The 26,664-nt window shown below is 45.1% G+C and overlaps 3 protein-coding genes across 3 annotated transcripts; 1 reads left to right on the forward strand and 2 right to left on the reverse strand.

The window, feature by feature from the left end:
- Nucleotides 1–6,400: 6,400 nt before the first annotated feature.
- LOC6591748 lies at nucleotides 6,401–7,323 on the reverse strand. Its single transcript, XM_002016950.2, has 3 exons — nucleotides 6,856–7,323; nucleotides 6,686–6,793; nucleotides 6,401–6,623 (listed from the first exon to the last, which is right to left on the reverse strand). The coding sequence occupies exons 1-3, from the start codon at nucleotides 7,213–7,215 to the stop codon at nucleotides 6,429–6,431; spliced, it is 663 nt and encodes a 220-aa protein (XP_002016986.1). The 5' UTR covers nucleotides 7,216–7,323; the 3' UTR covers nucleotides 6,401–6,428.
- A 1,331-nt stretch (nucleotides 7,324–8,654) lies between these two features.
- LOC6591749 lies at nucleotides 8,655–9,636 on the forward strand. Its single transcript, XM_002016951.2, has 3 exons — nucleotides 8,655–9,132; nucleotides 9,210–9,317; nucleotides 9,386–9,636. Exons 1-3 carry the CDS (start codon nucleotides 8,773–8,775, stop codon nucleotides 9,590–9,592), a joined length of 675 nt encoding a protein of 224 aa, XP_002016987.1. The 5' UTR covers nucleotides 8,655–8,772; the 3' UTR covers nucleotides 9,593–9,636.
- Nucleotides 9,637–24,216: 14,580 nt separating this feature from the next.
- LOC6591661 (flocculation protein FLO11) lies at nucleotides 24,217–26,427 on the reverse strand. The gene is made up of 2 exons (XM_026990785.1): nucleotides 26,252–26,427; nucleotides 24,217–26,164 (listed from the first exon to the last, which is right to left on the reverse strand). The coding sequence occupies exons 1-2, from the start codon at nucleotides 26,425–26,427 to the stop codon at nucleotides 24,217–24,219; spliced, it is 2,124 nt and encodes a 707-aa protein (XP_026846586.1).
- Nucleotides 26,428–26,664: the final 237 nt, after the last annotated feature.

Raw genomic sequence — 26,664 nt, forward strand, 5'->3', positions numbered from 1 at the left:
AGTACGAGTATTTGTATTTGCTACTTTCAATGAAATCTGCAAAAATCTGTGCATGCAGCCAAAACTTTTAATTTTATTGGAAAACTTGTTGAGTTTTTTTCGTTTCTTTTTTTTTGCTGTTCTTTTTAGGGGGCCTGTATAATTTTGTTTTTTATTTTTTGCCGCTGAGTGGACACGCGGGGCATCGCAAAAGTTGAAATCTGTTTTCCAGCCAAAATAGTTGTTACGGGGGCCCCCAAAGCAATTACGGAGGCATTATAATGATGATGATCATGATGATGACAGAGTGAAGAGCCTCTAAAGGATTTTCGATATTGGACGGAGATTATGTTCCACTTTAGTTTTTGTTGGTGGATCGCGAAACGAGTTCCAGTTTTAGGGGTCATAAAAACAGAGTTTCGAAGTGCAAAACTGTACCCTTTCGTAGAAGGAAGGCTTTATAGTCCCTAGGTACTCTTTTACAGGGATTTAAGCGATTTTCATTGCATATTCGCTTATCTTCTCAGGAATCAAACGGTGGAAGGGAGAGTAGAGCCTTTTCGACTTTAAGCTGCAGAAGAAGGCGGCTCTGTATAACAACAAAATTCTGTACGAAATGGTTTTGCACCTTCGTCTTCCGCCCCTGAAGCTAATCACGAGTGCATCTCGTGATGGGGCGAGCAGTCGGGGCGGGGCGGGGCGGGGCGGCCGTTGACAGAATGGCAGAACCGCATCACATGGCACCGCAGCATATTTCCGTCACCGATTGCCTGTCGATTGGATTGGGGGGTTCGGGTTCGAGAATGGGTGGTGGTATGTTGCCTGGTTCCTGGTTCCATTGGCATTAAACTGCAAATCCGCAGTCGAGCAATTCTCGCATGTAATGCTGATGTCGACATTTTACTGCTGCTGCAACTGCAACTGCCACTGCCACTGCCAGAGTGCCACTGCTGCCACTGCTACTGCTGCTGTTGATGCGGGCTCGTGTTTTGCCACAACAGCGCGCCAGTGCCAGGCAGCGACACCTTCTGTGGCAACAAGGCTGCCAGAGCAGACATCTCATCCCAGCGCAGTGCCATGCCCCATGCCACAGCCACAGCTTCCCTGGCCCCCCCTGCACTTAAGCATTGCATCGATGCGACGGTGGGCTGGCTCCTGCGATCGGCAGCTGCTGCTGTTGAGGATTTTTGCATTGCCCTCCCAAAGGGGCCAAGGCGGAAGGTGGCGAAGGCTGAAAGAGAGTTCGGATGGGATGTGGGGGATGGTGAGGAGCTGCAGCAACAGCCATAAAATCCTTTGCAATCAGTTGCATGCAACAAACACTTTGGTTCATGTTTCCACAGCGCCTCCTTCGGCTTTGATGCACCGAGAGAAATGAAAGATGAAGAAGAAAGCTACGATTTGATGGGGAATTTATTAAGGTGAAAAAAAAACTGATTTCTCAGAATTATTAATAAATGTTTTATATAAAGTTTCGTCGATGTAGTGATGTTTCTCTCAGTGTTCAGATGGCACAGAGACTTCCACATTGCTTCCGATCCAAACACACAAGAGCGAACCCCAGACCCGAATACGGAGCCTCCGTAGAAGAGGCCACATTTACGTTGGACTGTTGTCTGGGTTCTTGTTGCCTCTCAGATTGGGATTCTTATCGTTGTTGCTCACACACAGAAAAACACGCAAAACACAGTACACATACACAGATACACACAAACACACACACACACTCGTACATTGATGCACAAAACAATTTCCTAATGCCGAGAATTGGCTTTTGTGCAATTTACAGTCTTCTTGTACTTAAGAATAATTTGAAATTTGAAGTGTTGCTGCATTTCCGATAACTTCAAATGCCAAATGTTTAGCCATTGCCACACACACACATGGGAAAGGGAAAGAGAGAGAAGCCATTAAAAATGCTGAAATGGTGCATCAAAATGGTTTGCTGAGGATGATGGAATTTTGCGAGAAATCAATGGAAATTGATGAAAACTATGCAATGGTTACTTAAAGCCGGGTTGGATCCTTACATGCCCCAGGGGCTAGCAACCATTTGAGAAGTTAAGCTCTGGCCCCATTCGCCGGATTAAATTCAGATACCGGTTTCCCATGGCATGCCCCACATGGATTTCCATGCGTGACGCATTTCGGAAAAGCCAGCTCTGTCCCTGGCAACGTGTCTCATGCAAAAAACTATCGAACAGCCAAAGCCATCATCCTGATTTTCCCCCGACATACATTCGTGATATGGTATAAAAATCCACAAACAAAAAAAATAAAGTAAAAAAAACCAAGTGAAAAATAAAATGTGGTGCAAACAAAAAAAACGCTACAACTTTTTGGAATATTTAGCAAAAATGTCAACGTCTAAAAGCGAAGTAGAACAACTGACCGACCAAATTTGAATTCAGGAAAAAACAAAAAAAAATTGAGAATAGAGAGTTATGTAGAGCACTCGGCTGGAGTGCCGCAGGAGCCACTGGCAGGGTTTTTTCTGAGTGGAAATATTTTTGGGGGCCACTGTCACAACATCCGGCATGCCACCACGCACATGCCATGCACTTGGGCCAGTGCCACTGCCAACCAAAGTCCCGTTTAGAGAGGCTTAAGGACATTCCACAACTCTCTGACAAGAAGGAATGCTAGAGTCAAGTGCAACGGCTATGAGATACCCGCTACTTATGTTATTCTGGCTTTGATGTACAGCCAGAGGGAGAGAATGGCAGGAAAATATCATAGCTCTATTTCCCATAGAGGTACCATTTGTACTATAAATGTTACTTAAATCCTGGTTCATTTGAAAAGCAGAGCATTCTCTTACAGATCTTAAGCAGATGCTCGCTTGGCGGACAACAATTAAGAAAGAAAATTGCCAGAAAGGGTTCTGTTGCAGCTTGGAAATGCAATGTTTTGTGCGCAATTATTATTTGACAAGCATTTTAATGATTTCAGCCAGTTATTGGCGTAATTAGACCATCTTTGGCAGCAGGCAACACAACACAGACAGACAGACAGACTGACTGAAAAAACAACAGAGAGCGCAACAAGGAGGCAAGGCAAAGAACCTTTTTGGAATCAGTTGCAGTTGCAATTATAATTTCAATTTTACGAGTTTTCAAGCATTCCCACGAAAGCCACCAGCCAGACATTCTTTCCTTCCATAGTTTCCACTTTCATGGCAACGCCTTGGGAGCCCCAAAACATTCTCTGACTTTTGTTTATGCGAGTTGTGTGCTCTGAAGTGGTTAGTTTCAATTCTGGGGTAAAACACAAAGACAAAGGAAAAACAGAATTGTGTGTATAAGTAATCTAGAACTGCAACTGCAACTGCAACTGCAACCCAGTGCTGGGAGTACTACAGTCCTATTCGGAGCTCTAGTCATACTTAATTGCTGCTTGTCTGTGTTTCTACTAAATGAGTTTTTACTCCACTCTCGCCACACTCCTGCCACGTAAGAGATTATTAGGTGATTGTACCTGGAATTTATATATCAACAAAAAATGTTGTAGGTTGTTTCTCCCGTTTGGAATTTCACTTTCATCCCGGATAATCAAACGACTTGACGTGCCTGAAATGAATTCCGTTTCCGTTTGCCAGAGCCCCACCCAACCCCGATCCCAAAACAGATTTGATTTCTCTCGTTCGCCTCTATGTCAATTGTGTTGGATGCCGCCTCTTGAGGGGGTTTTTCCCCCATTTACATTTCGTTCTATCGCACACCGATTCGTGCTCGTTAACAAAAGATACATATGCATCTGGTAGATGTATTTTGGCCTTTGTGCTCGCTCGCTGCTTTCTTATTCCGCTCTTGCTTGGTTAGATTTAAATGCCGAATTTTCAATGCAGCACACATCATCCATGGGAATGGGGACTGAGGGAATGGGAGGATGTTGGATGATGTTGGATGAAGGAAGGACATGTGCTCACCTCCCCAGTGTGTATCTGTGTAGCTGAACACGTGAGAGTGTAATCACTTGTACTTAATATGCAGATGATGACAATGTGACAATCAAACCGATTCCAGGTCGCCTGATACTCTCTGTCTCTCCGCCTTCCATAGCCTGATGTTATGCGAATCGGATTATTATTATCATTGTTATCGCCTATCGTAAAAGGCAACAGCAAAATGCGCATTTTTCTCCGCTCCACTTCCTTGTACGTTCCCCTGCCTTCCTTCTATATCCCCCCTTTTTGAGCGCGCAGATTTCCTTGAGGCATAAACGCATTAGACCTTGCGTCTGTCTCCCCGTTAGCTGTTTGAGTCCTAAAAAGGCAATTTGTTTGCATTATGATTTTTATCTTTGTGTTTTTGAATTGTTTGTTTTCATTCGGAATTGCTAATGCATGGGAATAGAAAAGGAATTTAAAGGATATTGGTTTGTTGAGGAACTTTCTAAAGAGGAAGCGAATTCTTCCTTAAAAATTATCTTGTTCCTCCAGTTGCATGGCTTTTGATGGAACTCTAGTATCTTCCATGGGAAGACATACGAACACCACTTAAAATTAAACATAACTCTACATAATTCCTCATTTATTTGATATAAATCTGATGACTCTATAGCTTCTTTATGGCTATTACACGATGTAATGTTTCCATAAGTCATTCGAATGAGCCAACAAGAGGAGCACCAAAAAGGGGTTAACTCCCTTTGCGGCATTCAACAGTGCTGAACATTCCCTCACGCAGCCCCATTGTGGCGGTCATTTCATTTGGAAAATGCACATTTTCATCTGGCATGTGTTAATGCACTGGACGGGAGGGGGGGGCAGGCATGCAGCGGGGGCAGACTGCAGTTTGTGGTATAACTTCATAAAAATGCCACCCGGTTGCACCACAAGATTTACTGCAGTTGGCAACAGAAAAAAATACATACGTGGAGGCATGGAGGTATGGAGGAAGGCAGAGAGCCGTTTGCCAGTCAAAAGTTGCTGCCTGGCGATAAATGGACTGACGAACGCGAAAGGATAACAGCAGGATACACATGGGTGGGAGCTGGTTGGGGTTGGGGTTGGGTTTGGGAATGGGGCTTGGGAATACAAATGTGAGGGGAAATGTTTGTTGGTTTTACTCAATTTGTTGCTGCCTTTTTGTGCGATGTTGCTTTGGGGGGTTTCTTGTTGTTTTTTTGTGTTTTTTTTGGTCGGTGAAAACACCCTCAAGGCTGCAAAAAAAGCGAAGGGAAAAAATGGTACCCATTTTGGGGCCCTCGACATTTTAACTGAAATGCAACAGGAGGCCGCGTGTTAATGCTGAAAAAAGGACAACAGGCGGCAAGGACCCTTTGGCAGCAAAGTGGCAAAGTCGTGACGAACTCTGTGCCCCCAACACAGAAAACAGCAGGAGCTACGGGGCAGAAGGAAGAAGGGAGTCGGGGCGTGCTCCACCAGCTGGATGTCGCGGTCACTTTTCATGCTTTCTGTTGAGCCTTTTCTGATCCTTTTTTCATTTTCATTTTCATTTTCATTTTCTCTTCTTCCTCGGCTGCTGGGGATGGGGGGAAAGCAGCAACAAATGTCTGGGACTGCGAGTCACGCGCTGAATTTAATGCCCAGCCAATGCCCCCGAAAATGAGGCGTGTCAATGACTCTGGGTCACCAGAATGGACCACGCCTTCAGCTCAGCCTCTCACCCTCTCAGTCTCTCAGCCCCCACTTATTTCTTACGAATCTGATTTCTGACATCTCTTTTGAGTATAGAGAGCATTCGATGTCTATGGTTGATTCTCCTAAAATGGTTTTTTTCTTACTCATTCGCTTCGTTGCACGCACAGGAATTTATTTGAGGCACACACATGCCTCAGGCTGAGAAAACCGCAATAGCAAATATGTTTGAGGAAATGTTTTCCACCACAAAATGCGACAACTGGAAGTCTACTAATTTTCATCTCTGGTTTTTGTTTTCTGGGAAATTCTTTACCCCCCTGATTGCTGCAGGAAATACGACTAGTAGCGCTACCTCTCTCTGTCTTTCATTTCACATAATTTTGCAAGAAAATTTAATTAGATTTTCAGCTGTTGTTTCACTTGTTTCACGCAGTCAAAACCCGCATGTGTTGCTTGGGGATTTAATTGCTTTACAAAGCCGCAGAATAGACAAACAAAAGTTCCGCAGCCCGCACCCGCACCCAAAAAAGAAGAAAAAGAGTTAAACCTAAGGAAAAGAGACACAGATTTACACAGTAGAGAACCCGCAGTGGCAGTGGCAGTGGCAGTGCCAGTGCCAGTTGTAGCCCACAGTCTGTAAAGGCAATTTCAACTTTTCCCTGCTTGTACGAGTACTTAATGGAAAATGACTTTTTATTAAGCTGGTCTGTGAATCCCTTAAGCGCCTATTTTCAACACTTGCGCCCGAAGAAAGCAAGAAAGTAAATAAGAGACAACACCCCACCCAACCCGCAAATGACGTGAAACATGGGGGTCTCCAATGTAAATGACATGTAATTTAACTCTAATCTTCTTGGGGGAACAAACTCTCAATATTATTACAATAGGCAATCAGGGTATTATCGTTTTCACCGGGAAATATTTGACCCAGAAATTCCATAAGAGCCGGTTGAATGGTGACTACCTCGGAATACTCCTCAAACGATATAATCCCATCCTTGTCAGTGTCGAATTTATTGAACAAGAACTCGCACATGTCCTAGAAAAAGAAATGATTATATGAAGAGAATCCTAAAATCAATATTTAATCAAATTACATACCGCTCGAAGTTCCTGAACCTCATCATCGTCGTCGCCAACAAAGAATTTCTCCACAGCTATGGCCACGGTCTCACGGTTAAGGATTTGAGTGCCAGCACTTGTGTAGACCTGAAATGAATAGGAAGTTTTGGGAAACGAGTCACGACTCCAGTCCTTAGATTATTACTCACATTATATGCAAATCGCATGCGTTCTTCTAGGCTGCTGCTCAGAAATACCGAGAACAGCTGCATCCATGCATCCGGAGAAACAGTACGCGCATCTTGCGTAAGGTTTAGCAGAATGCGATCGATGATGCCGACATCGAAGATCTGAAACAGCACCAGAAACAGGCCGTAAAGCTGATTGGTGGTCATCAAGCGCGAAGCGGGCCTGTTGCTCAGCGAGAACTTGTAGTAGACGATCAGGAGGCAAACGACTTCGTTTGTGCTAAAGTCCGTGGAGGCGGCATAGCTCTTTATCACACTGTTGTAGAGAGTCAGGAACTTGTTGTTGGCCATGTCATCCATGGAAGCGTCAATGCGATTCATTTTGGCAGTTTTCGGTTTTCGGTGTCTTTTGAATGCTTATAAATTTAAGTTTTATTTTTGTGATATATTTTGTTGGAGTACCTAGTAAGTGTTCCTGTCTGTTCCGGTTGTGGGAAGTTTGTGTGTTCTAAACGGAAGTGAGTTCTACAAACTGATTAACATCTCAGGGGCAGGCCTACTTGGTAGGTGTTTTTTCGGGGGTTACAATATGTGAACATACATATGTGGCTAAGACAAATCACAAATAGATTGGGTAAGTCAGCAGGCAGCCGGAAAGGAGAAGGAGACGGCGAAGGAATGCTTGTAACGAGCGCAATTTAAAAGCAATAAAACCAACGGCGAGACATAAAAAATACATCAGCCACGGTACATGGACTACATCTGTCCCCCATTTCTGGGGGGGATTTCGAAATAAATATTTGAAACAAACACAAAAAAGGAAAAAAGGAGAGAAAGGAGAGAAAGGAGAGAAAGCAGAGAAAGGAATGAATGGCTCAAAGCTGTGCGCATGAGAAACGCGAATATAATAATCCAAACAAAAGCGTTGAGTTGAGATGGGTGTAAAGCCCTGCCATGTGGAAATTTGGCGGAAATGGCTGTGTAGCCATTTTGTTTGGGGGGCAACAAATGTTCAACCGAGCCGCCTCCGTTGCGTTGCCTTTCCCCTTTGTTGTGTAATTGTGTGCCACACACACACACACACATGCCACGCCCTAAGAAGAGTGGAGGGGGCACACGTAAGAGGTGCAGGGAGCGGAGGCCTCAACCGCTCGACACGGCATAATAACAATAAAATGAAAAGGAGAAAAAAGCTAAAAAATACCAGAAAGATTAACTTTTTTGGTGAAAGATTAAATACCCTTACGGATTCATATAGTCATCAGATTGTGGATTAATTATAGCAGTAAAAGAAACGCTCTGTGCCAAGTTTCATTTAGATATAGCCAAGGAATCCTATCACATTTCTGCTGGCAAACATATCCCCAAAATCATAGTACCCTACGTGAAAGGAAACAACCCAAAGGAGTGAGGAAGAGTATGAAGCTCCTCCAGCAACAAGGATTCACGCTCCTTAATGTCTCCGAAAGTTGACATCGCCAAGTGTTGGCGGATTTACACACAGAGACCCACATGTGCACGAGAGAGAGAGAGAGAGAGAGAGAGAGAGAGAGAGAGAGAGAGAGAGAGACTCGACTCGTGTCTGGATTTTGGTTTTATTGTACTTTTCGGTATAGAATTTTGATTGATACATTTTGCATACGGTATTTTGGAGAAGACTTAAATCTGTAAAATTTGGGGATAAGTAAGACAAATTGTGGCGTGACGCAAACATTTTGGAACAATTTAATTCACATAAAACGGTTAAGGCACTCAGCAGCAAAGGAGATGCAGGAGGAGCATGTGAAAGCATTTACTTTGAAGTAGGTTTTGAAGAAAATTTCTCTTAGGAGAGAGGAAATAGCAGGTCCTGGGAAAATAATCTCAAACAAACCCCAAACCAAATTGAAACAAAACAACTCTAGTACTATCATCAAATACATACTACAATCCATCAAGATGGATTATCTAGATGCCACCATTGATAGCATGGAGAACAGTCGCTTTGCCGCCCTATATGGCGGCTTGGTCAGGGAACTAACAGCCACAACGCATTTTTCGCAGACGGATATCAACTGTCTGCTCATGGTTTACTACAAGTTCGCCAAGGTCAATGGGCCAAATGCCAAGCAGATGACCAAGGTTCAGTTCTATGAACTGTTTCTGGTGCTGTTCAAGGTCTCGAATGTCACGACCATAGATCGGACTCTATTTGTCGTCACCAAGGATGTGAAGTACGTGAGTCCAAAGGCTTGGGTGCAGCTCTTTTGTCTCTACACAACCGAGGATCTCTCAGTGCGTATGCGCTTTGCCTTCGATGTACGTCTCGGTTTGGTTCTCCTTCTCTACTCCACCCTCTCTAAGAGTTGATAATTCTTTTGTGCTTTGGCTTGTAGATCTATGATACAAAAGGAACTGGCTTATTAGATCGCGAACAGATCAGCTTGGCCTGCGATAAATTCTTCGTTGGCGAGGACGAAGATGAGATCACCGAACTAAGAGCGGTAAGGCATAATAGGTACATGTATACCTTTTGTTCTTCATTATCGTCAGGGGTTAATGTTTCCATCAGGACATGGGTGAGTTCCTCATCAAGAAGTTTGATGTCGACAAGGATGGTTTTATCTCTTATGAGGACTACTCCACTGTGGTCTCCGAGCAGCCGTGTCTGCTCGAGTTCTTGGGGCAGCTGTTTCCCTCTCCCTATGACCGCGAAATATTGGCCCATTGCATTAATATGGATTCGTTTCTGACTGTAGAGTCAGGTCGTCTCAATTAATGTTGGTTGAATTTGTTAGTGTTTAAGAGCAGTTGAATATATTTTTCCTGGAAGCAGCACAATACTTTTGAATGCCCATTGCAGGTTATCATACGTATATTCCTTAGAGTGATGGCATATTCCAGTTAATCAATGCTTTTGACGGTGCCCCCGGGGCCCAACTTCTTCATGGCGCGGCACAGCATTTGTGGCCAGCATATGCCACTCGACCTAATTCAGGACAACCCATAATTATATGCTCACAATCGCGGCGACGGCAACGCCCCTGCCCCAGCACATACATATATGCGATATGGCCGTGGAAGTCGGTTAAGTAGCTCATTAACTTCAATACATTTGATTACATTAAATATGGGGTTGTGGTTGGGGGTTGGGCCAAACAATTTGTGCATTGCATATTCCAGTCGACCATCCCGCAGTCTCTAATTCTATCGCCCTGTTCGCTGTGTCTGTTAATTTGCTCAATTCAATCGGCATTCGGAAGTATTTGGGACATGGCTAAGCCACTGAATGCTCACGTATTGCCATGATTTGGCATTTATGTAGTGGCATTATGTGCATTATTTGCGAATTGATTTCCACAAATGCCTCATCCTTTTCAGATCGTCCCAATCACATTGCCATTCAGTACCTTCCACACAATAGTCTGGTACGGACACGCTTTGGACTTCAAAGTGAAGTTGAAGTAAAGTTTAAATGTGTTTCATTTAAAGTTGTTAAATGGTTTAATCAATAGCTGCAGTTGACACTGCTGGAAAGCTATATATATCTGTATCCTATATCAACGGATTGAAGCCCAGCATGTGGCCTCTGGCTAGATAGATGGTCGGTCGGTCAGAGTCAGAGTAAGAGGGCTTCATACATGGAGTTGTCCTTTTGTTGAACTTGCCCTGGCACACGCTCCACGCCTCCCTTTGGGTGTGTGTCGGTCTCGCTGGCATCAACATTAATTATCCTTGATAATAATCATGCAATTTGTACGTGAGCCGGGCCCATGTTAGCCGTCCTGGGGGCAACGGCAAAGGCATCCATGCTGTGGTCTTTATTGTGGCATTAACAGCAGCGCCACGGTACGGTACGGCACGGCACGGCACGGCCTGCAGCAGCAGCAGTCGTGGAAGCATCATTATGCTCATTATTGTCGTCAAAGGCACGCAGCTGGGCGTTGGGAGAGTCACAGGGTCGGTAAATGGGCTCCAGGAGTCCTCAGCGCACTGGAACCTTGCATCCTGGCCAAAGGGGACAATGCGCGTTTGATGAATTGCATTAGGACATGTAAGTAATTATAATCAATTAAATGAGCAGCTCGGTTCATGCGGCTGCCAGCTATTCACTCTTCGTTATCCAAGGGATATACCCCTAAGATCAGGTTAAGTGAAGGATTTGAAATCGAAGCTCATAGCACAGCACCCCAAGCAAAAAATTCTGGCTCAGAATACTGTTCTTTTCAATTTTTGCTTGCCATTTGTAGCAATGACCACTAAGAACAACCATCAATTTCCAACAGCTGAGTGGTCTAAGCAAACAGACCATTTAGCTTCATGGACAATCCAAACAGTGGCCCCAAAGTGTGCGGAAATGTCGTGTCCAGACTTTGGGGGATCATCGTATCGTATCCCATTGCAATTTTTCGATTAAAATTCCAGTTTGCAATTCAATTAAACACTAATTAAAAGACATTTTGCCGCCATAGCTTTCGCAGCTGGCAGCCCTTTGACAACTTGCCTCAATCTGTGCCTCCTGCTCTCTCTGTCTGTGTGTCTTTGTCTCCAGTGGCTTTCCCCAGGGATCTGTGTGGGGCCTGTGACGAGTGGCAACGGATGTGGGGGTGCCACCCAGCCGCCCAGCCGCCCGGCCGCCCATCCAGGATAAGGCAAGTCGACAAATGCGCACAAACTGTGATAAATGGGAGGCGCAGCCAGGGGGTTAAGAGGCAGAGTGGGAGTGGCATAATGAATGCCATGAAAGGCAGCAGAAGACAAAACACAACAAAAACTAACCCAAACGAGAGCAAAGAAACAGACCAGAGGGACAGGGAGAGGAAAGAACAGGGGAATCAAAGTGAAGCCTTTTTTTGTAACATTTTTTCCTTGGGCCCCTGCTTTGACTTTGTGTGGGACAGTGTAAGCAAGTGAGTTAATTTTCTGGCCAAAGCAAAAGCTGCACGGAATTCGACTTCGTAAAAGTAAATTTCATCTGCTGCCGTTGCACCTTTCTATCTTTGTAGTGCCTCTTCCTGGTGGCAACTACTTTGTGGAATACCGAGAAGGGGAAAGACAAACAAACTGACTAAAACCCAAAGCGTTTGTCAATTATAGTTAACTGAAGGATAAAACGGGGGAAGTGGTCTTTGAGGATGGTGTTGTTGCACAGAGAAAATTAGGTCCTTTGGGTATGAAGTTACTGGGTGCATTTCCTAGATTCCTTAACTAAGCAAAACTTCATTGTGTCCGCAGCCATAAAGCCAATTAAATTTCTTCCAATACTGATACCCAAACCTACCCAAGCCCTACCCATAAATCCGATCGATTCAATCACTCAATAAGCCCCAATTTCATTGACTAACCGGCCAAGATTTCCTCCGAATCAATTAGCGGCATTGAGAACGAACTTTAGCTAATTACCCGAAATTTTGTGGTGAATTCTGCAATGCGATACAAAAATGTCGGGGCCAAGTTGGCAGAACTCAGAACTCAGAGCTCAGAGTGGGGCTCAGAGCAGCTCAAAGTCAGGGGCCATCAAAGGCAAAAGGACTTTCGAGCGTTTCTCATTATCCGGTTGGCTGTGCTCGTCAAAGCTCGAAGCGGATGCAGTGGCGGATGCATCGTGCCAGGACCCAGGACCCAGGAGACAGGGACGATAGACGAGAGACAGGCACAGGGACTGGTACTTGTCCTGCAAAATATTCGATGGCAACTTGTCGGAAACTGCTTAATTGCATCTCAGCTCAATTATGCAACTTAAACTCTTTTTTCTCCTTTCTCTCTCATCTCTTTTCTATCTCTCCCTTTTTTGTCCGGGTTTTTTTTTCCCGCTGTGGAGTTTTTTCACAATTTTGTGTACTTGACATGGAGGAGAGGGCTATGTGCCGGCTTAGTGGCATATCATTATAATAAAAGTTCATGTCATTGGCTTGCTTTGCTCATTTTTAATGCTGACCCTTCATCCATGACCATCGCATGTCCGACCTTCGGCTCAGCGAAAGTTGTACATTCTTTTGCTGTGTATTGTTTCCCCCCGGAGAACGGAGCAGCCGGCTAATGCCATAATCCGATTTGGGATTGAAAATTCATAGAATTTTTATCCAAAAACAACACACACAAAAAAGGGAGAGCGAAAGTAAAGCAAGCAGAACCGATGCGATGCGAAGTGAAACAACAAAAAACTCCATGCACACAAATAATAATTGCCAGGACGTGGTTGGCAGAGCGAACATAAAAAATAAAGCTCGGCACGGACGTGATCCTCGACGAGAACAATGCGGAAGCGGGTCCGCATAAATTTCAAACTAATTACAGTTTCAGTGTCCGGCATACGCCCACACACACTGAAAGGGAGAAAGAGAGCACCATTTTAACAATCGATGCGAAAACCATAACAATTACAAATACAAATGCAAATACAAACAAAACAGGGAACAGAAAAAAGCCAAGGGAAATGACCCCTCCAGTGCACACACTCACAAAGGAATACAAGAAAGTCGGTGGAGATTTTGGGGTAAAGGAAGCTCGTAAGTATACCCTTTCGATGGGAGTTGCCTTCGCCTGGGTATGCCTGGACTGGACTAATCTGAGATGTCTGGCATATACATATATGTCTTGGATGGAGAGTTGCATTCTCCCAAGTAAACTGTTTCCTTAATGTAATATTATATATTAAAAATGTGGATCAAATTGCAGAAATCTTGGACTCAAAGCCACAGGAAAGGGTATACAACGCCCCCACAAATAGAATACCAAAGAACAGATTACAGTTTTTGGTGGGTGCGCTTAATGGCTGGGTCTGGAGGGCCACAGAAGAACCATTTTTGTGGGTGGGAGCCACACACCAGGAAGGGCTTGTTGGAGTGGGTGTTTGTGTGTGTTTGTGCTTTTGGCTTTCTGCTGTTAAACCCATTCGGTGGCAGAACAGAACACGCCGCCGAGCGCCGTCTGCTAGACCACAGTGAAAACTCATTAATTTATTCTTCGTTCGTTTGTTGAACTTAAAATAACAGCGTTAATCCGCTTAGCGCCACCATTCACAACTAAAAACAGTGCCCAGAAACAACAGCAACACTGGAGGCACGGAAGGCACTGAAGGCACTGAACAGCACTGCGTCCTGCCACAGGACTCTGTGGCCCTGGCCTCACTCTCTCTGGAGTGTGTCTCTGGATGCCTGTGCAATCAGCGGGACTGCGGTCGGTGCCTGACAATGGAGCTGACGATGGGGACTGACACTGACAATGTCGCGCCGCCGCCTACAAACAAAATGAATTAAGGAAACCGCAATGACATAGTTACAGTGTCAGTCACACACAGAGATACTGTCACTGACACACACACACACACACCCATACACAAGCAGAAACCCGTTATCCATAAATGCGTCTGTGTGGATGACCAAGTTTTAAACTGGCTTCAAGTTGTTGGCAAACTCCCGGCCAGAAGTCAAGTAATGACCCAAAAGCCAATAGAGGAAGCAGCAGCTCGCTGTAGAGGATTCAACTTACAAATGCAGCTCGTACTCGCAAAACTCTTAACTTCCAAAAATAAATTTAACCAGAAATTCTCTTACATTGGTCTTTAGTTGTTAAGAGGCGAAACTACTTAAATATTGATATGCAGTCCACTGAAAAAAGGAAGAAATTCAGATGAAAATAAACAGATAAGAAAATATCAAAATAAGGATGACAGTGCGAGTTCTCGTAAGCGGACATCCATTGTTTGAGTATTATCTTTTACCTAAGAGAGCTATTCGCCCATTGACAGGAGGTCCGTTAATATATTTGTCATAGGATGTTAGAGCTTAATTGGTTGATAATCTGGTTATTTTTTTATCAAATTTTCCATTAAATTTTAAGATGACTCCTATAAGATCCTGTACATATTTTTTCCTGGTGGTTTCCAAACCACAAAGGGAGTAAAGGACCCTCAGTTTTTTTGGCTTGGGGTTTTTTATGCCCTTATGTAAACATATAAACAAATATAAGCACACGCTCACAGGCCCACCCAAAGTATATCTATATTTATATCCATCTATAGATAGATATATGTATGTATTGTTGTGTCAGAACGGTTTTTGTTTTAGGTCTGCCCCAACAACTCAATGCGCATAATTTCCTTTTTACTTCCACTTTTCTTTTCCTTCGTTTAACCCAGGGAAACCACACTCCATACCACACCACACCACACCACACACATGGGGATCGAAGACCCCTGCGGGCCTTCCATAAGACAATCGAAATTCGATAATATTCGATGGAAAAAGAAGCGATAAGGCTGTAACCAGACACAAGGCCGCAGGACACCCAAATGGGTCAGAGAAATGCGCATCCGAATCAAAAAAAAAAAAAAATCAAGGGTTGGAAGGAAGCGCAGGAAGGAAAAGCCATAGTGAAAACCCATCAAAATAAACTACAGACTCTCTCGGCTTTGAAATTTGATGACAGAAGGGGGGAAAAGTCGAACCCGAAAAAAACAAATGGAAAATCCAGAGTGAGAGAGAGAAAGAGAAAGAGAGGGGGAGAAGTAAAGAGTATAAAAAACAATGAAAATGCCCCGAATGCATGCTAAATAGAGGATTTACTTAAATGGATTTCTAGGCATTTTCGCATTTTAGCCTGGGAATTGAATATCAACTTTGTCCTGTCCCTTTTTCCGACTCTCCCAGGATGTGTGTTTGTGTGTGTGTGTGCTCTCTGTGCTCCCAGTGTGTGCGTGTGCGTGTGTGTGTGTTTGTGTACAATGTGATGTGGATGTGGTGTACCAACATTAATAGGCCAAGTTTAGGCAAAGATTTCATTTTATTATGTGGAAATTTATTAAAGCCTTCGGGCCAGGACCCCAGGATTTTAATCGTTTCATCTTCCATTTATGTACTTGTGATATCCTCGGGTTGGGGGCTGGGTTTTGGCTGGGGGATTGGTAGAGGTATAATTGGATATCCTTGTTACTTATTTACAGTCCTTCTGTTGCTGCTGCTGCTGCAGTAACTGCAACTTTTGCTATGCCCTGACAGCACAAGGACTTCCTCCTGGAGCTGTAGCTGGACATGGACCTAGCCTGGGGTCTCTTTCAGTAGTAGGTCGGTGGGAAGGCTGCGAGTGACGTTGACGTTTGTTAGCTTTTCAAAATGCTTTAAGTAAGTTTAATGGCTTCCCTAAGCTGTCCCGAAAGTGCTGCAAAGTATCCATGGCAACGAGGCAGAGAATACCTCGAGAGAGAGAGAGAGACCAAGAGAAATCACAAATGTATCACAAAAGGGAATTTCGCTTTACTCCGCAGTCCACTGAAACTATAAGATACGCTTTCTTTACTCAGAAAAACAAAATATGATATTGCACAAATAGTAAATACATGACTCTTCCCTTTGAATTCTTAGCTTGAGTACACTTCAACTACTTCACTTTTTCCAGAAGCTATAGCTGGAAGGGTTCCAGGGTCTCCACTATTGAGATTCTCAATTATGCGATATCCCATATCCCATTGGATTGGTCATCGCTCTCTGCCCTGCGGCAGTGTGTCCACATTCCGTTGGCAAAAGGAAAATGGCTTGTAAAATTTAGTTGATTGCTTTCCATGTTTGTATCCGCAATTTTTCACTCTTCTGGAGAGAACAATCGAGGAGCAGGGGCAGTGGAAGGGCAAACAGAGGCAGCTTTTTCAGCTATTTTTCTTCTACTCACTTTGCTTCCTTGTTTTAGCTTCCGCTGTTGTTTCTCTCTTGTGGCTCTCGAGGGAGCTGCTGCTCCTCCTACCAACTGGTTGCCGTTTTTGTCCCTCGTTTCGTTGCGCTTTTTGCAGGCTCTGGGGGTCCTCTGGGGTGACAATCTCGAATGGGAATTAGCGCGGTCTGTAATAAGGATCGGCCAACGCAATCGCCAACCGTACAATCATTGGCCTGTGTAAACCTGCACTTAGCGTGGTCATTGGTCTGACCGCCTCTAGGACTCGACCAGTGCTCTGCAGGACTCTGGACTCTCGCTGCCTCAATCCTCTACTGATGTACTCCGTTGGGCGCAAATGGTGGCACGCTTTGTGCGGCTTCCGCCCCGTCAGCTAATACCCAAATGGATGTTTAGTGTAAGTCGTCGTTTTCGTCGTCGCTCTGTCCTATCCCCGCTCTATTCTGCTTTCTCTGCTTTCTCTGCTATCATCTCCTCTTTCGCACTGTGCCGCCATTGTTCCAGGTTTCAGCCACATTCTCTTTCGCTTCGGATGTTCTTTTAGCCAGCTTTGGACTTGGGTCCAACGTAATTACGTTGCTTGTTATTGTTGACAGACTCCCCATGCCCCATGCCCCGTGCCCCGTGCCCCGTGCCCACCGCATTGTTGCTTATTTCTGCTTAAAACTTAATGACACTTTTAGTTAATTATCGCGGTGGATTTGCAAAATTAAGCGATTTGGGTATAATTACAAGGGATTATGTGGCCGGGCCTGGACATTCTTTTTCCAGCTGCTGTCTGTCTTGGGGATAATGCAAATAGATCTAGGGATGTACTTTGTTGACAAGAAAATATTGGTAATAAAGGGGAATAAAATATGTTTTAGAATGTCCAATAGAAAAAAGGTCTTCTTGAAGGATTTTAATATATTCCTTATAATATCAACATCTATTAAAGATCGCCTATCGCAATATTCATCTTATATCGTTCTGCCATCTCAAGATTCTTTTTCTTGCCTAAATGTATTCACCAATTTTGGTTTTCAAACAATCTTAAATTCATTTAAAAACTTGCGTTCGGCGTGGAAAAATGCCTCTAAATATTTTAGCACACCTTTGGCCTTTAACCTTCTTTTTATTCATCTCCTTTTTCTTCTTATTTGTTAGCCAAAAGTGCAGCAGGGCCAACTTGAGCAAATATTTTGTGCGTTAAGCTTAACGCAAAAGCCCCAACCCTCCGTTCTTCCTCCCCAAAATAAAAACACACGAAACCACAGGAAAAACTTTTTAGACAACAATTTCGCAAACTTTTCACAAGTGCTGCAAGTACAGTGGAGTGTGGCATGAGTGCTGGGGCACGGAGGGGCGGGGGGGCCAGCAACACCAGAAAATGCCAAATGTCGATGTGGATGTGGTTTGAAGATGCAGCAAGGAAGAGAAATGCAGCTAAGGATGTGGCTGCGGCTGCGGCGACGGCTGAGGATGCGAATACAGAAGCAGAACCAGAACCAGAACCAGAAGCTGCGGCAACTTGTTCTCTTGCCCACTTAGACACCGAAACGAGTTAAAATTTATAGGTATTTCGGCTAAAATCTCGCCGTGTATAAACCACTTAGGCTGCGCCACAAAAACCCGAAAGAAGCAGGGGGCGCGGCCCATGTCTCTTGGATACCTTGAAGCTGGCAGCACTTTTGCTTTGCCGCTGCACTTCGAGAGCATAAATCAGCCATGAAGAGCAGCCAAGTGCCTGCCTGCCCACCGTGTGTCTGCGTGTGTGTGTGTGTGTGAGTGTGTGTGCATGAGTCCAGGATCAGGTCCATGTTTGTGCCGCTCGGCAGGTGGTAAAAACCAGAAAGATGCTATTCTTCGCATACCCTGTACTAGAATTTCAATGATTTATCTGCCATTTGATTAAAATATAACTTATTTTCCAGGAAAAAAGAGGATTCAGAGGATTTTGTATAGATCAGCTACTAAATCATTGATAAGCCAAACATCTCCCATAAGATAAACCTACCCTTTAATACGGCTACAACTATATCCCTCTCCATCCTTTGCATACTTTTTGTTTTGAGCAAAAACTTTTCTTATATTTCATTGTATTTTTCGCACAACATTGCCTTTTAAGCGCTTCGCAGTTTGTGATATTGAGGGAAAATCGCAAATAAAACAATCATAAAACATACAAAGCTTTGAGAACCTAAGAGCCCTACAGCCCCTCCCTCATAGGCTTCAAGTCTTAAAAATAGAAAGAAAAATTGCCTTTAATTTCTGGGGTCATCCACGTGGAGTGGTCTGGCTCGCCTTTTTGACCACACAAGAGGCGTTATGTAAAAAAAAAACTTCCAACTTCAAGAACTGCATTGAATTGGTGGGTGGGGAAAGGGAGGGGATGGTGCAGCAGTTGGGGGCAATATCAGAGACGTGGTGCAAGTATTTGTGAGTGGATACCAGATCCAGCATGAGGTTGCATTTGCATACAAAAAGCTTTTACTGTTCATCTGTTGTTGTCATTTCTTTATGGCACTTTGGTCCCAATGAAAGGATACAAGACACACAGATACATGCCCTTCCATGTATGCGTGTGTGTGTGTATATATGTGAGTTGACAGGCTATTTAATAGTTACCTGCTGTCCAGGCATTTGTCTTTTGTAATAAAATACATATACACAAGACACCGAAGAAAAAATGACAGAAATCTTGTGTGAAACGGGATATCTTCATGGGCTATCCTGATATTTTTTTATTGCATAAGCAAGAAAACAGCAATCATATCGAAGATACATCAATCAATAACATTGTGTGTTGTTCTGGGAATTTTTGAAAGACACAGTTTTTAGAGCATACTTGTTAGGCAAAAGAATTTGTGAATGTCAAAGGGAAAACGCTATATACATCTTTAGAAATATATATCTTCCAAGAACTACCTCCCTAGTGCTAGTAAATCCTCAACATCAAACATATTTCCATACTCCCGAGAAGTGCACATCGAAATTCATGCCGAAATCAATGGAACGTAAACCGAACCCCCTTAGCCATTTACAGCTTAACCTGAACCTGAGGTCAAAGAGAGCCATCGCTGCGATGCTGCCACGTTGTCCAGGTGGCAGCCGGAGATGCCATAATCCGAGGCGAAATGGATGCCGGTTGCCGAGATTGTGTGCGTGTCGCATCTGTGTTTGTCCAGCAACCACCAAGCCCAGGACCGAGATGCTGCCCGGCAGGCAGGCCTGAAGGCTAAGGGATAAATCCATATATCTGTAATGGCATATTTGCTTGGCGTATCTCAGAGTCAACCTCCGCCGCACACCCATACACCTGACGACATCTGAGACTTGCATTAAACGGTGCCACAATCTGCACCCCGCTGCTGGAAAGGGGGCTCTCCAGGGCACTGTTTGCCTATTTGGCGGCATTTATGGGTTGTACGTATCATTGATTGGTTATCAATGCAGGCAGCGGTATATGAATTATTCACACTATTCAGCAAAGCAACGGAAAATGTTATGCAAATGAGACCAGGGAACGGAAGAATCTATTGAACTGATGAATATTTTCATTTCACAGACAGACTTTCGTAGAGGTTTCTTAACAGACTTTCTTCCCTGAATAATAATCTGTTAGCCGGATATCTATTGGCTTATCCTTAAGCCGGAAATTATGCCTTGGCCTGCAATTTTCATTTTGTCGCTTATGTTGTCGAGTGTCGTGTTTGGGGGTTCTAGAACCCAAACCCCAAACCATCTCTTCCTCTCTTTGGCTCTCGAGGGATCTCCCAGGACAACTTCGTTAGCAGCTGCGACAGATTCCTTTGAGCTTTCAGCTTTCTTTACTCAATGGACATCCGGTGATGTTTTAATAATTTAATTTTTTTCCATTTTGCTTTGCCTTTTTGTTTTAGTTTTTCTGGTTATTTTTGCCTTTTTGGTTGCACGCAGCTCTGAGAAGACTTCATCGTCCATCGGGTGGGACGTCCATTGGGAACAGCTGAGGCTGAGGCCATAGGCGGACGGACTGGTTCCTGGTTCTGCTGTTGCTGCTGCTGCCTCTGCTTCTGCTTCTGACCAAAAGCATTGAAATTCAGCGAAGCAGAAACTTGGCAAACAAAACCGGATGCGTGGCGGCAGTGGCGGGGTGCAGTAGGGAGTGGGGAGTGTGGAGTGTGGGGGGGAGGATCTGTGGGAGAAGACGTCTTCAAGTTTAAGTTGTCCGGAAATTGTCTGTTGTAGCGATATCCTGCAGCGTTTTTATATTCGCGTTATGAACTCGTGTCTGTCTCTGTGTCTCCTGCCACTCGCTCTCCTTCTCCCTCTGGTGTCTCTGTGTAAGTGTGGATGGATTAATGGTACGAACGTCTGCCGCACGCGCTGACCCCAAAGCCAAATCCCAGTACCCCCCATTATTTTTCTCTTTCTCTATTTTCTGCCACTGTGTCTGCACCTCACCTTTGGCCTCGTCATTCCCTGGTCATCATAATTTTGCTCCATTTTGTCTGTCTGTTTGTTTGTTACTTTCTTTTCCTTTTTCCCCGCATCGCATCGCCGTGTGCGTGTCTTGCCAAAGTTTTAATTAATTTTCATATTTTGCGCAGTGTCCGGCGGAAGGGGTCGGGTCGGGAAGTGCTCGGAAATTTCCCTTTTTGCGGACTGGGTCCTTGGGTCCTTGGTTCCTTGAAGTTTTGTTTGATTTGCCGTCGTCGAAAATATAGTTTTTATTTATTTAGCAGTTCACTTTATAGATGATCTCCTAGGACCCGAGGAAATTGTCATGACTTCTATTGGATTATTCATTTTTATTTAAACTCTTTTTGATGCACGTGCTTCAACGCATACAACCCAAAAATCGTGGACAGAAATGGTGAAAATCTGCCAGAGCAAAACGGATGTTCATTTGGCATTTTGGCTACCCGCACATTCACACTCGCATTCACATTGGCACTCACACTACCATTCACATTCACACCGGATGCCACAGGACAAGAAAATGCTCACGAAATTGTTTATCGAAGCGCATGCGGCAGAGAGGTGCACATTAAATGGCAAAATTCTTAAACGCGACGCACTGACTCTCAAATCTCGTTGCGTTCTGTCCATCGTCGTGGATGTCGTCGTCGTCGTCGTCGTCGAGGTGCACTTTATGATGTCTATTCCTTGCCGCACAGCTTTGCCCCTCTGCGCTGCCGCCACAGCTGGCATTCAAGTCGCGCTTGGTCGAACGTGGGGGAGGACAGCTTTATCTGCGGCTAAAGTGGCTGATATTTTTGGGTGGAAACACAGCACAGCAGCTGCCACACACACACACATACACTTGTAGAAGCAACCGCACACACTGGCACACACACATGTACACAGTAACAGTATCAGTTGAAGCTTCCGCTCTGATGCTGCACAGTGGGTCAATGCAGGCGCGAGAGCTGAATGGAAATTAATATGATAATAAATAATAAAATATGATTAGATTTGTTTACCTATTTCTATCCACATTTTTCATATTCTTCAGTTTCTTCTCTCCTTCAATTTCCATTTGGAGTATATGGAGTATCAATCTTTCATATATCAACGCATATTTTCTACCAATTTTTGTGTACTTTTGATCACTGTCCATGGGGTACTATCTACAGCAGTTGCATGCTGTCTGGGTTTAGTTTGTTGGCTCTCCGTCTCCACTCTCTTTTCCATCCCTTCCTCATGTCGTGTGTTAAAGACAGGGGATGCCTTCTCTGGCTACTCCGTTGATCGCAGCGCTTTTGTCGTCATCAGGCGGCCGACGGGCGACGGCATCGCCATCGTTCCTGGTCATTGTCCTTCGTCCTGCGTCCTTATCGCAGAGACGCTTGCAAGCCGCTGCTGACTCTAAATAATCCTTTCCATGCGACACGAAAAAAAAAAATAAAGGAACACACACAGTGGCAGTAGACAGTGGTAGCCGCCGCAGAGGCAACGCGTTCAACGGGGCACGGGGCACGGGGCACGGGTGGAGGGAGAGGAGGAGCTGTAAAATCCAAGTTAGTGCGCATAAATCAAGCCTTTAAAACGTGCCTCGCAACCGAAATGTCCACCAAGGATGCATACGCTCAGCTCCGTGTACATCCTCTGCGCTTTCTCTGCATCGTCTCTCGCCCCGGCGATGCTCCACTGCTCTGATGCTCTGGTGCTCTTCTGCTCCACTCTGCCACAGCCACAACGTCGTCGTCGTCGTCCTCGTCGTCCTCGTCGTCGTCGTAGCCGCCATCGACGTTGGCCCAGAAGTTGTGGCGGTTCAGTTTTCCGTATGCAATTTTATGCAACTGTGGCACATCCGCCATGCCGCGTGCCCCATGCTGCATGCCCCGGCACCCTGCTTGCTGCGGTCGCATGTCTGAAATTGTTTACAACTGCATAAAATTTATAATCTTCAAGAATTTATATATTTATTTATTCTTCACTATTCATCACAATGCGACCGAAGAAAAGGCGCTCAGAAATCAGATCGAAAAACTAGACACATACTTATGCCAGGATTCCCCACCCCAAAAATATTCAGTGAACTCATGTCCATCAAGTGTCTGTTAATTGGATACATACAGACACGAAATTGATGCCCTGATTTGTTCGTAATTATTATTTAAGCATTTATAATCTTTCTGTCATGGTCTGCTGCCCTCTAAGGGCTTAAATTTTAATTGAATTTCAATTGATGGCAGAAGCAACAATGCAATATCTTAGAAAATGTATCTGTTAAATACATGAAATCCATTCTTGGGTGTAAATCCAATAATAATTGCATTTCTGTTATAAGCATTTAAGTCAATTTCTTAATAATAATTAAGTGAAAAAATGAAGGGGCCTGAATTGTGGTATCAAAATCAAATTAAATAGGAAAGCCACTCACTCGAAGGACACTCCACAGCCACTTGAGTTGTCCAAACACAGACAGAAACAAGCGGGGCAAACTTCAAAGCCCTTCAGCTGTCGATGTCCAAGGAAATTGCACTCTGAGAGAAACCAGAAAAATCCCTTGAAATCTTTTGTCAAAGCTTTCCCAAAGTCTTTTCTTTGCTTTGCAATGGAGTAAGTGAAAACATAGCAGAGAACGGGGAGCGGAGATTTTTCACCCCGCTTACAGCATTTCCAGGATGAAAACGAAAGTGAAAACAAATGAAAGTCGTGCAGGGGAATATATTAAAACGAGAGAGAACTCCTTTGACCCGAAGGAGCACAGATAAAAGCAGTCGCTGCATTATATATATTCAGTATATAGTGATTCTCTGCAGAACAAAACTCTACGGTTTTACAGCGTTTACAAGTTGATCAGCGCCCAGTGATGGATTCCTACATCATGTTTTGAGCGCTTATGCATACCTTACTAAGTCCCACTGCCTTCACACGAAAACGCTTCTTTTTGGTGCAATTGCAATGTTTACAATGTTCACAACTTTTATTTAAATGAATGCAAAAAATCAAGGATTGAAAAGAATTTAGAATTTGATTTAACCACAAATTGTCAGTTGATGTTAATACACACGTCATTTATACTGTATTGTACATACTCGAGTGTCCAAATAGACAGTCATCTATGTATATAATTTCATAACTCATTCGGGTGATGTATTTAATGGTTATCCGAATGTCAAGTATTGGAATCTATTATACGAATAGAAAATTAAAAATTTTGTCATACAAACTTTCAGTGTTCAGTGTTTTGGGACTATAAATGTATAGTATTCAAATGTATTATCTCAAGCATGCGTCAAGGTTTATTCGGACTCTCGGATTGCCTTACATGCCCAAAATGTCGTCAAAATCTTCCTTCAGCAAGCCCGATAAGTCATCGGCTGCGATGGTACCAGCGGTCTCCATATACTCTTTTGAACCTTGGGTTCGACGCGTTTCCTGCTCTTGCGGATCGGCTACCACATCAGCCATGCTTTTTTGGGCGTTGGCCAACGGAAGGCTCCGTTTCAGGGAAAGGCCGGGCCCACCTGACAGGGGGGACCCGGTGGCCGGCTTGGGCTGCAAGAGGCCTTTGAGAGCCAAGCCGGGCGGCGGGGGCTGCTCCTGGCTGGCGGAAACGCTACCTGTCGACTTCCTCATCTTTCTGTCGTGTGGGGCAGCGGCAGCTGCTGCTTGGCCAGCTATAGATCCGGGGCCAGGTGCGACGGTCCTGGAGTAGCGGGGCCGCTGGTAGTCCGGGACCATGCCCGGGTCGGGGCTCCGGCGACGCTTGACTTCATCCGTGAGATTCCTCATGTTTGTGTTGCCGGGTTTCGGACCCAAAGTCAGCATGGGCTCGCAGACGGAGAATCTACTGGGCTTTGTGCGTACCTTGAGGGGTCCGTACTTAGCGAGCAACACCTGTGGTGGGGTCGAGCCGAATGGGGTGTTCATCGGGGCGGCGCCCTCTGTGCGTGTGGCGGCTATGACTACGGCTGAGCCTTTCCTGGATCCACCCATAGGAGCCCGGGAAACACGACTGACGCTGGCCCCGGAACAGTTGCTGGCGCTCTTCTTGCCCAGCTCCTCCGTGGGGCTATTAACACCGAGACTGACGATCGTGGCCGCGCCGCTCGGCTTGGCGTTGCGCCCGATCTCCTTCTCCTTCTCCTCCGGAGACGTGACCAGGTTTACTACTTTGCCCTGTGTGGTGGCGCGCCGAATGACGTAGCACGGTTGTGCAACAGGCACAGGAGCTGGGGTTTTGGCTCGAATTACCGGGCGCAGAGTGTCCGCGACGACAGGCAGAGGAGTGGACTTTGAGACTGCGTCCGAGCGCTTGGCGGAACAAACCAGACTCGCTAGCTCTCGCACCAGGCGCATCTCACCATCCGAGACGTCCTCAAAGCCAGAAGGTGTATTAATGTTGAAGTGCTGCAGCTCCTCAGCATTTGGGAAGTCAGTGGCATCATCAAAGGTTTCTATTAAGGAATGGAATACCTTTTTCTTGAAGTTTAACTTCTGGCGGGGATTCATTTCCGCCATCTGTGGGCGTACAATCTCTAAAAAGTGCTGATCAGTGAATATGTCCAGGCGCTCTGTCTGCATTTCTTTCTCGCCTCTGGATTTTACTGTCGAGAAAGAGCTAGTCGTGGTGGTTCCCACTTCAGCTCCGACCGTGCTTGCCAATGGACTGGCAGTCACCTGGCTGCTGCTTGAGACTGTGGGCGTGGAGGGCACAACCAAGGTGGACGACGTCATAGAGCTGGATGTGGAGGCAGGGGTTGCCTTGGCGAATGGTTTTAATGTTGAAACTTGGCTTGAGCGTGGTGGTAAAGCTTTAACCGAGACTAAGCCTTGACTGCTTGGCTTTGGACTTGAGACTGGGATCTTGCCAGTTCTGCCCACGACGCTACCGCGACCCGAAATGGTAATGCCTGGCTTGGACTGTGACGTAGCCGTAGTCGGAGCTTTTGGACGTGGATAGGTATCGTCCACTGGTCGATCTGATTTTGCATATTCATTGGTAGCTGCTGTTATAGTCTGCCTCCGAGCCTGATTCCTGGTGGTCATACACTTGGGCACTGGAGTCATCTTCACTGGGGATGTTGGGGCACTACGAGCGGCAGCCAGAGTCATGGACTTATGGCGCTTCTGTCTGGTCAGACGCTGTTTGGTGCCAGCCTTCTTCATTGGAAGCTGCTGGACTCCGCCTACTCCTTTGGCACGAACGGTGCGATATGGGCAACGGCCGATGAGGCTGCCGCTGCCAGAGCCGCTTAACTCGTCGGTGCTGCATTCGAGGGGGTCCCTCGGATCAGAGGGTTCTGACTCCTCCTCGTCCTCCGACTCCTCCTCGTTCTCCGAACTGGGATCCGACTCCTCTTCGTCCCAGCTGAAGTCCTTTGGTTCCTTGCTCCGTTTGCCATTCTCATTCTTCTCGAACTTCTTTTTTATTGTGGAAATGTTCGATGGCTTGTTCTCAGTTTTCTCCGATGGCTTCTTTTCATTAGCTGCCATTAGCTGCGGCTTGACGTCCCCTATTAAAGGCTTCATAGTCTTAAGAAACGTGCTCTCGCCGGTGATACTCGGATCTTTCTCTTATCGGGAGGGTAAGCGCTTTGTTCCGTTGGGCGTCGACGTTCATCCAGCGAGCGTACTCGTTGCGCAATACACTTATACACTGCAACATTTTGGGGCGAGAAAGAGATATGTAGACATAGGTGTATATAATATTTTGTATATTCGTATATTTGGAAAGAGGTATAAGGCACGAGACGGTCGCCATAAAGA

This window comes from Drosophila persimilis, unplaced genomic scaffold (assembly GCF_003286085.1).
Source record: "Drosophila persimilis strain 14011-0111.01,24,50 unplaced genomic scaffold, DperRS2 tig00000000-arrow-pilon, whole genome shotgun sequence".
NCBI classification, from domain to species: Eukaryota; Metazoa; Arthropoda; class Insecta; order Diptera; family Drosophilidae; genus Drosophila; species Drosophila persimilis.

Coding starts and splice junctions, on each gene's coding strand:
- LOC6591749 (XM_002016951.2), top strand. CDS start 8,773: ATGGATTATCTAGATGCCACCATTGATAGCATGGAGAACAGTCGCTTT. Junction 9,133..9,209: donor GTATGCGCTTTGCCTTCGAT/GTACGTCTCGGT, acceptor TTTGGCTTGTAG/ATCTATGATACAAAAGGAAC. Junction 9,318..9,385: donor AGATCACCGAACTAAGAGCG/GTAAGGCATAAT, acceptor TGTTTCCATCAG/GACATGGGTGAGTTCCTCAT.
- LOC6591748 (XM_002016950.2), bottom strand. CDS start 7,215: ATGAATCGCATTGACGCTTCCATGGATGACATGGCCAACAACAAGTTC. Junction 6,794..6,855: donor GCATGCGATTTGCATATAAT/GTGAGTAATAAT, acceptor TATTCATTTCAG/GTCTACACAAGTGCTGGCAC. Junction 6,624..6,685: donor AGGTTCAGGAACTTCGAGCG/GTATGTAATTTG, acceptor TTCTTTTTCTAG/GACATGTGCGAGTTCTTGTT.
- LOC6591661 (XM_026990785.1), bottom strand. CDS start 26,427: ATGAAGCCTTTAATAGGGGACGTCAAGCCGCAGCTAATGGCAGCTAAT. Junction 26,165..26,251: donor TTCAGCTGGGACGAAGAGGA/GTCGGATCCCAG, acceptor CCTCGAATGCAG/CACCGACGAGTTAAGCGGCT.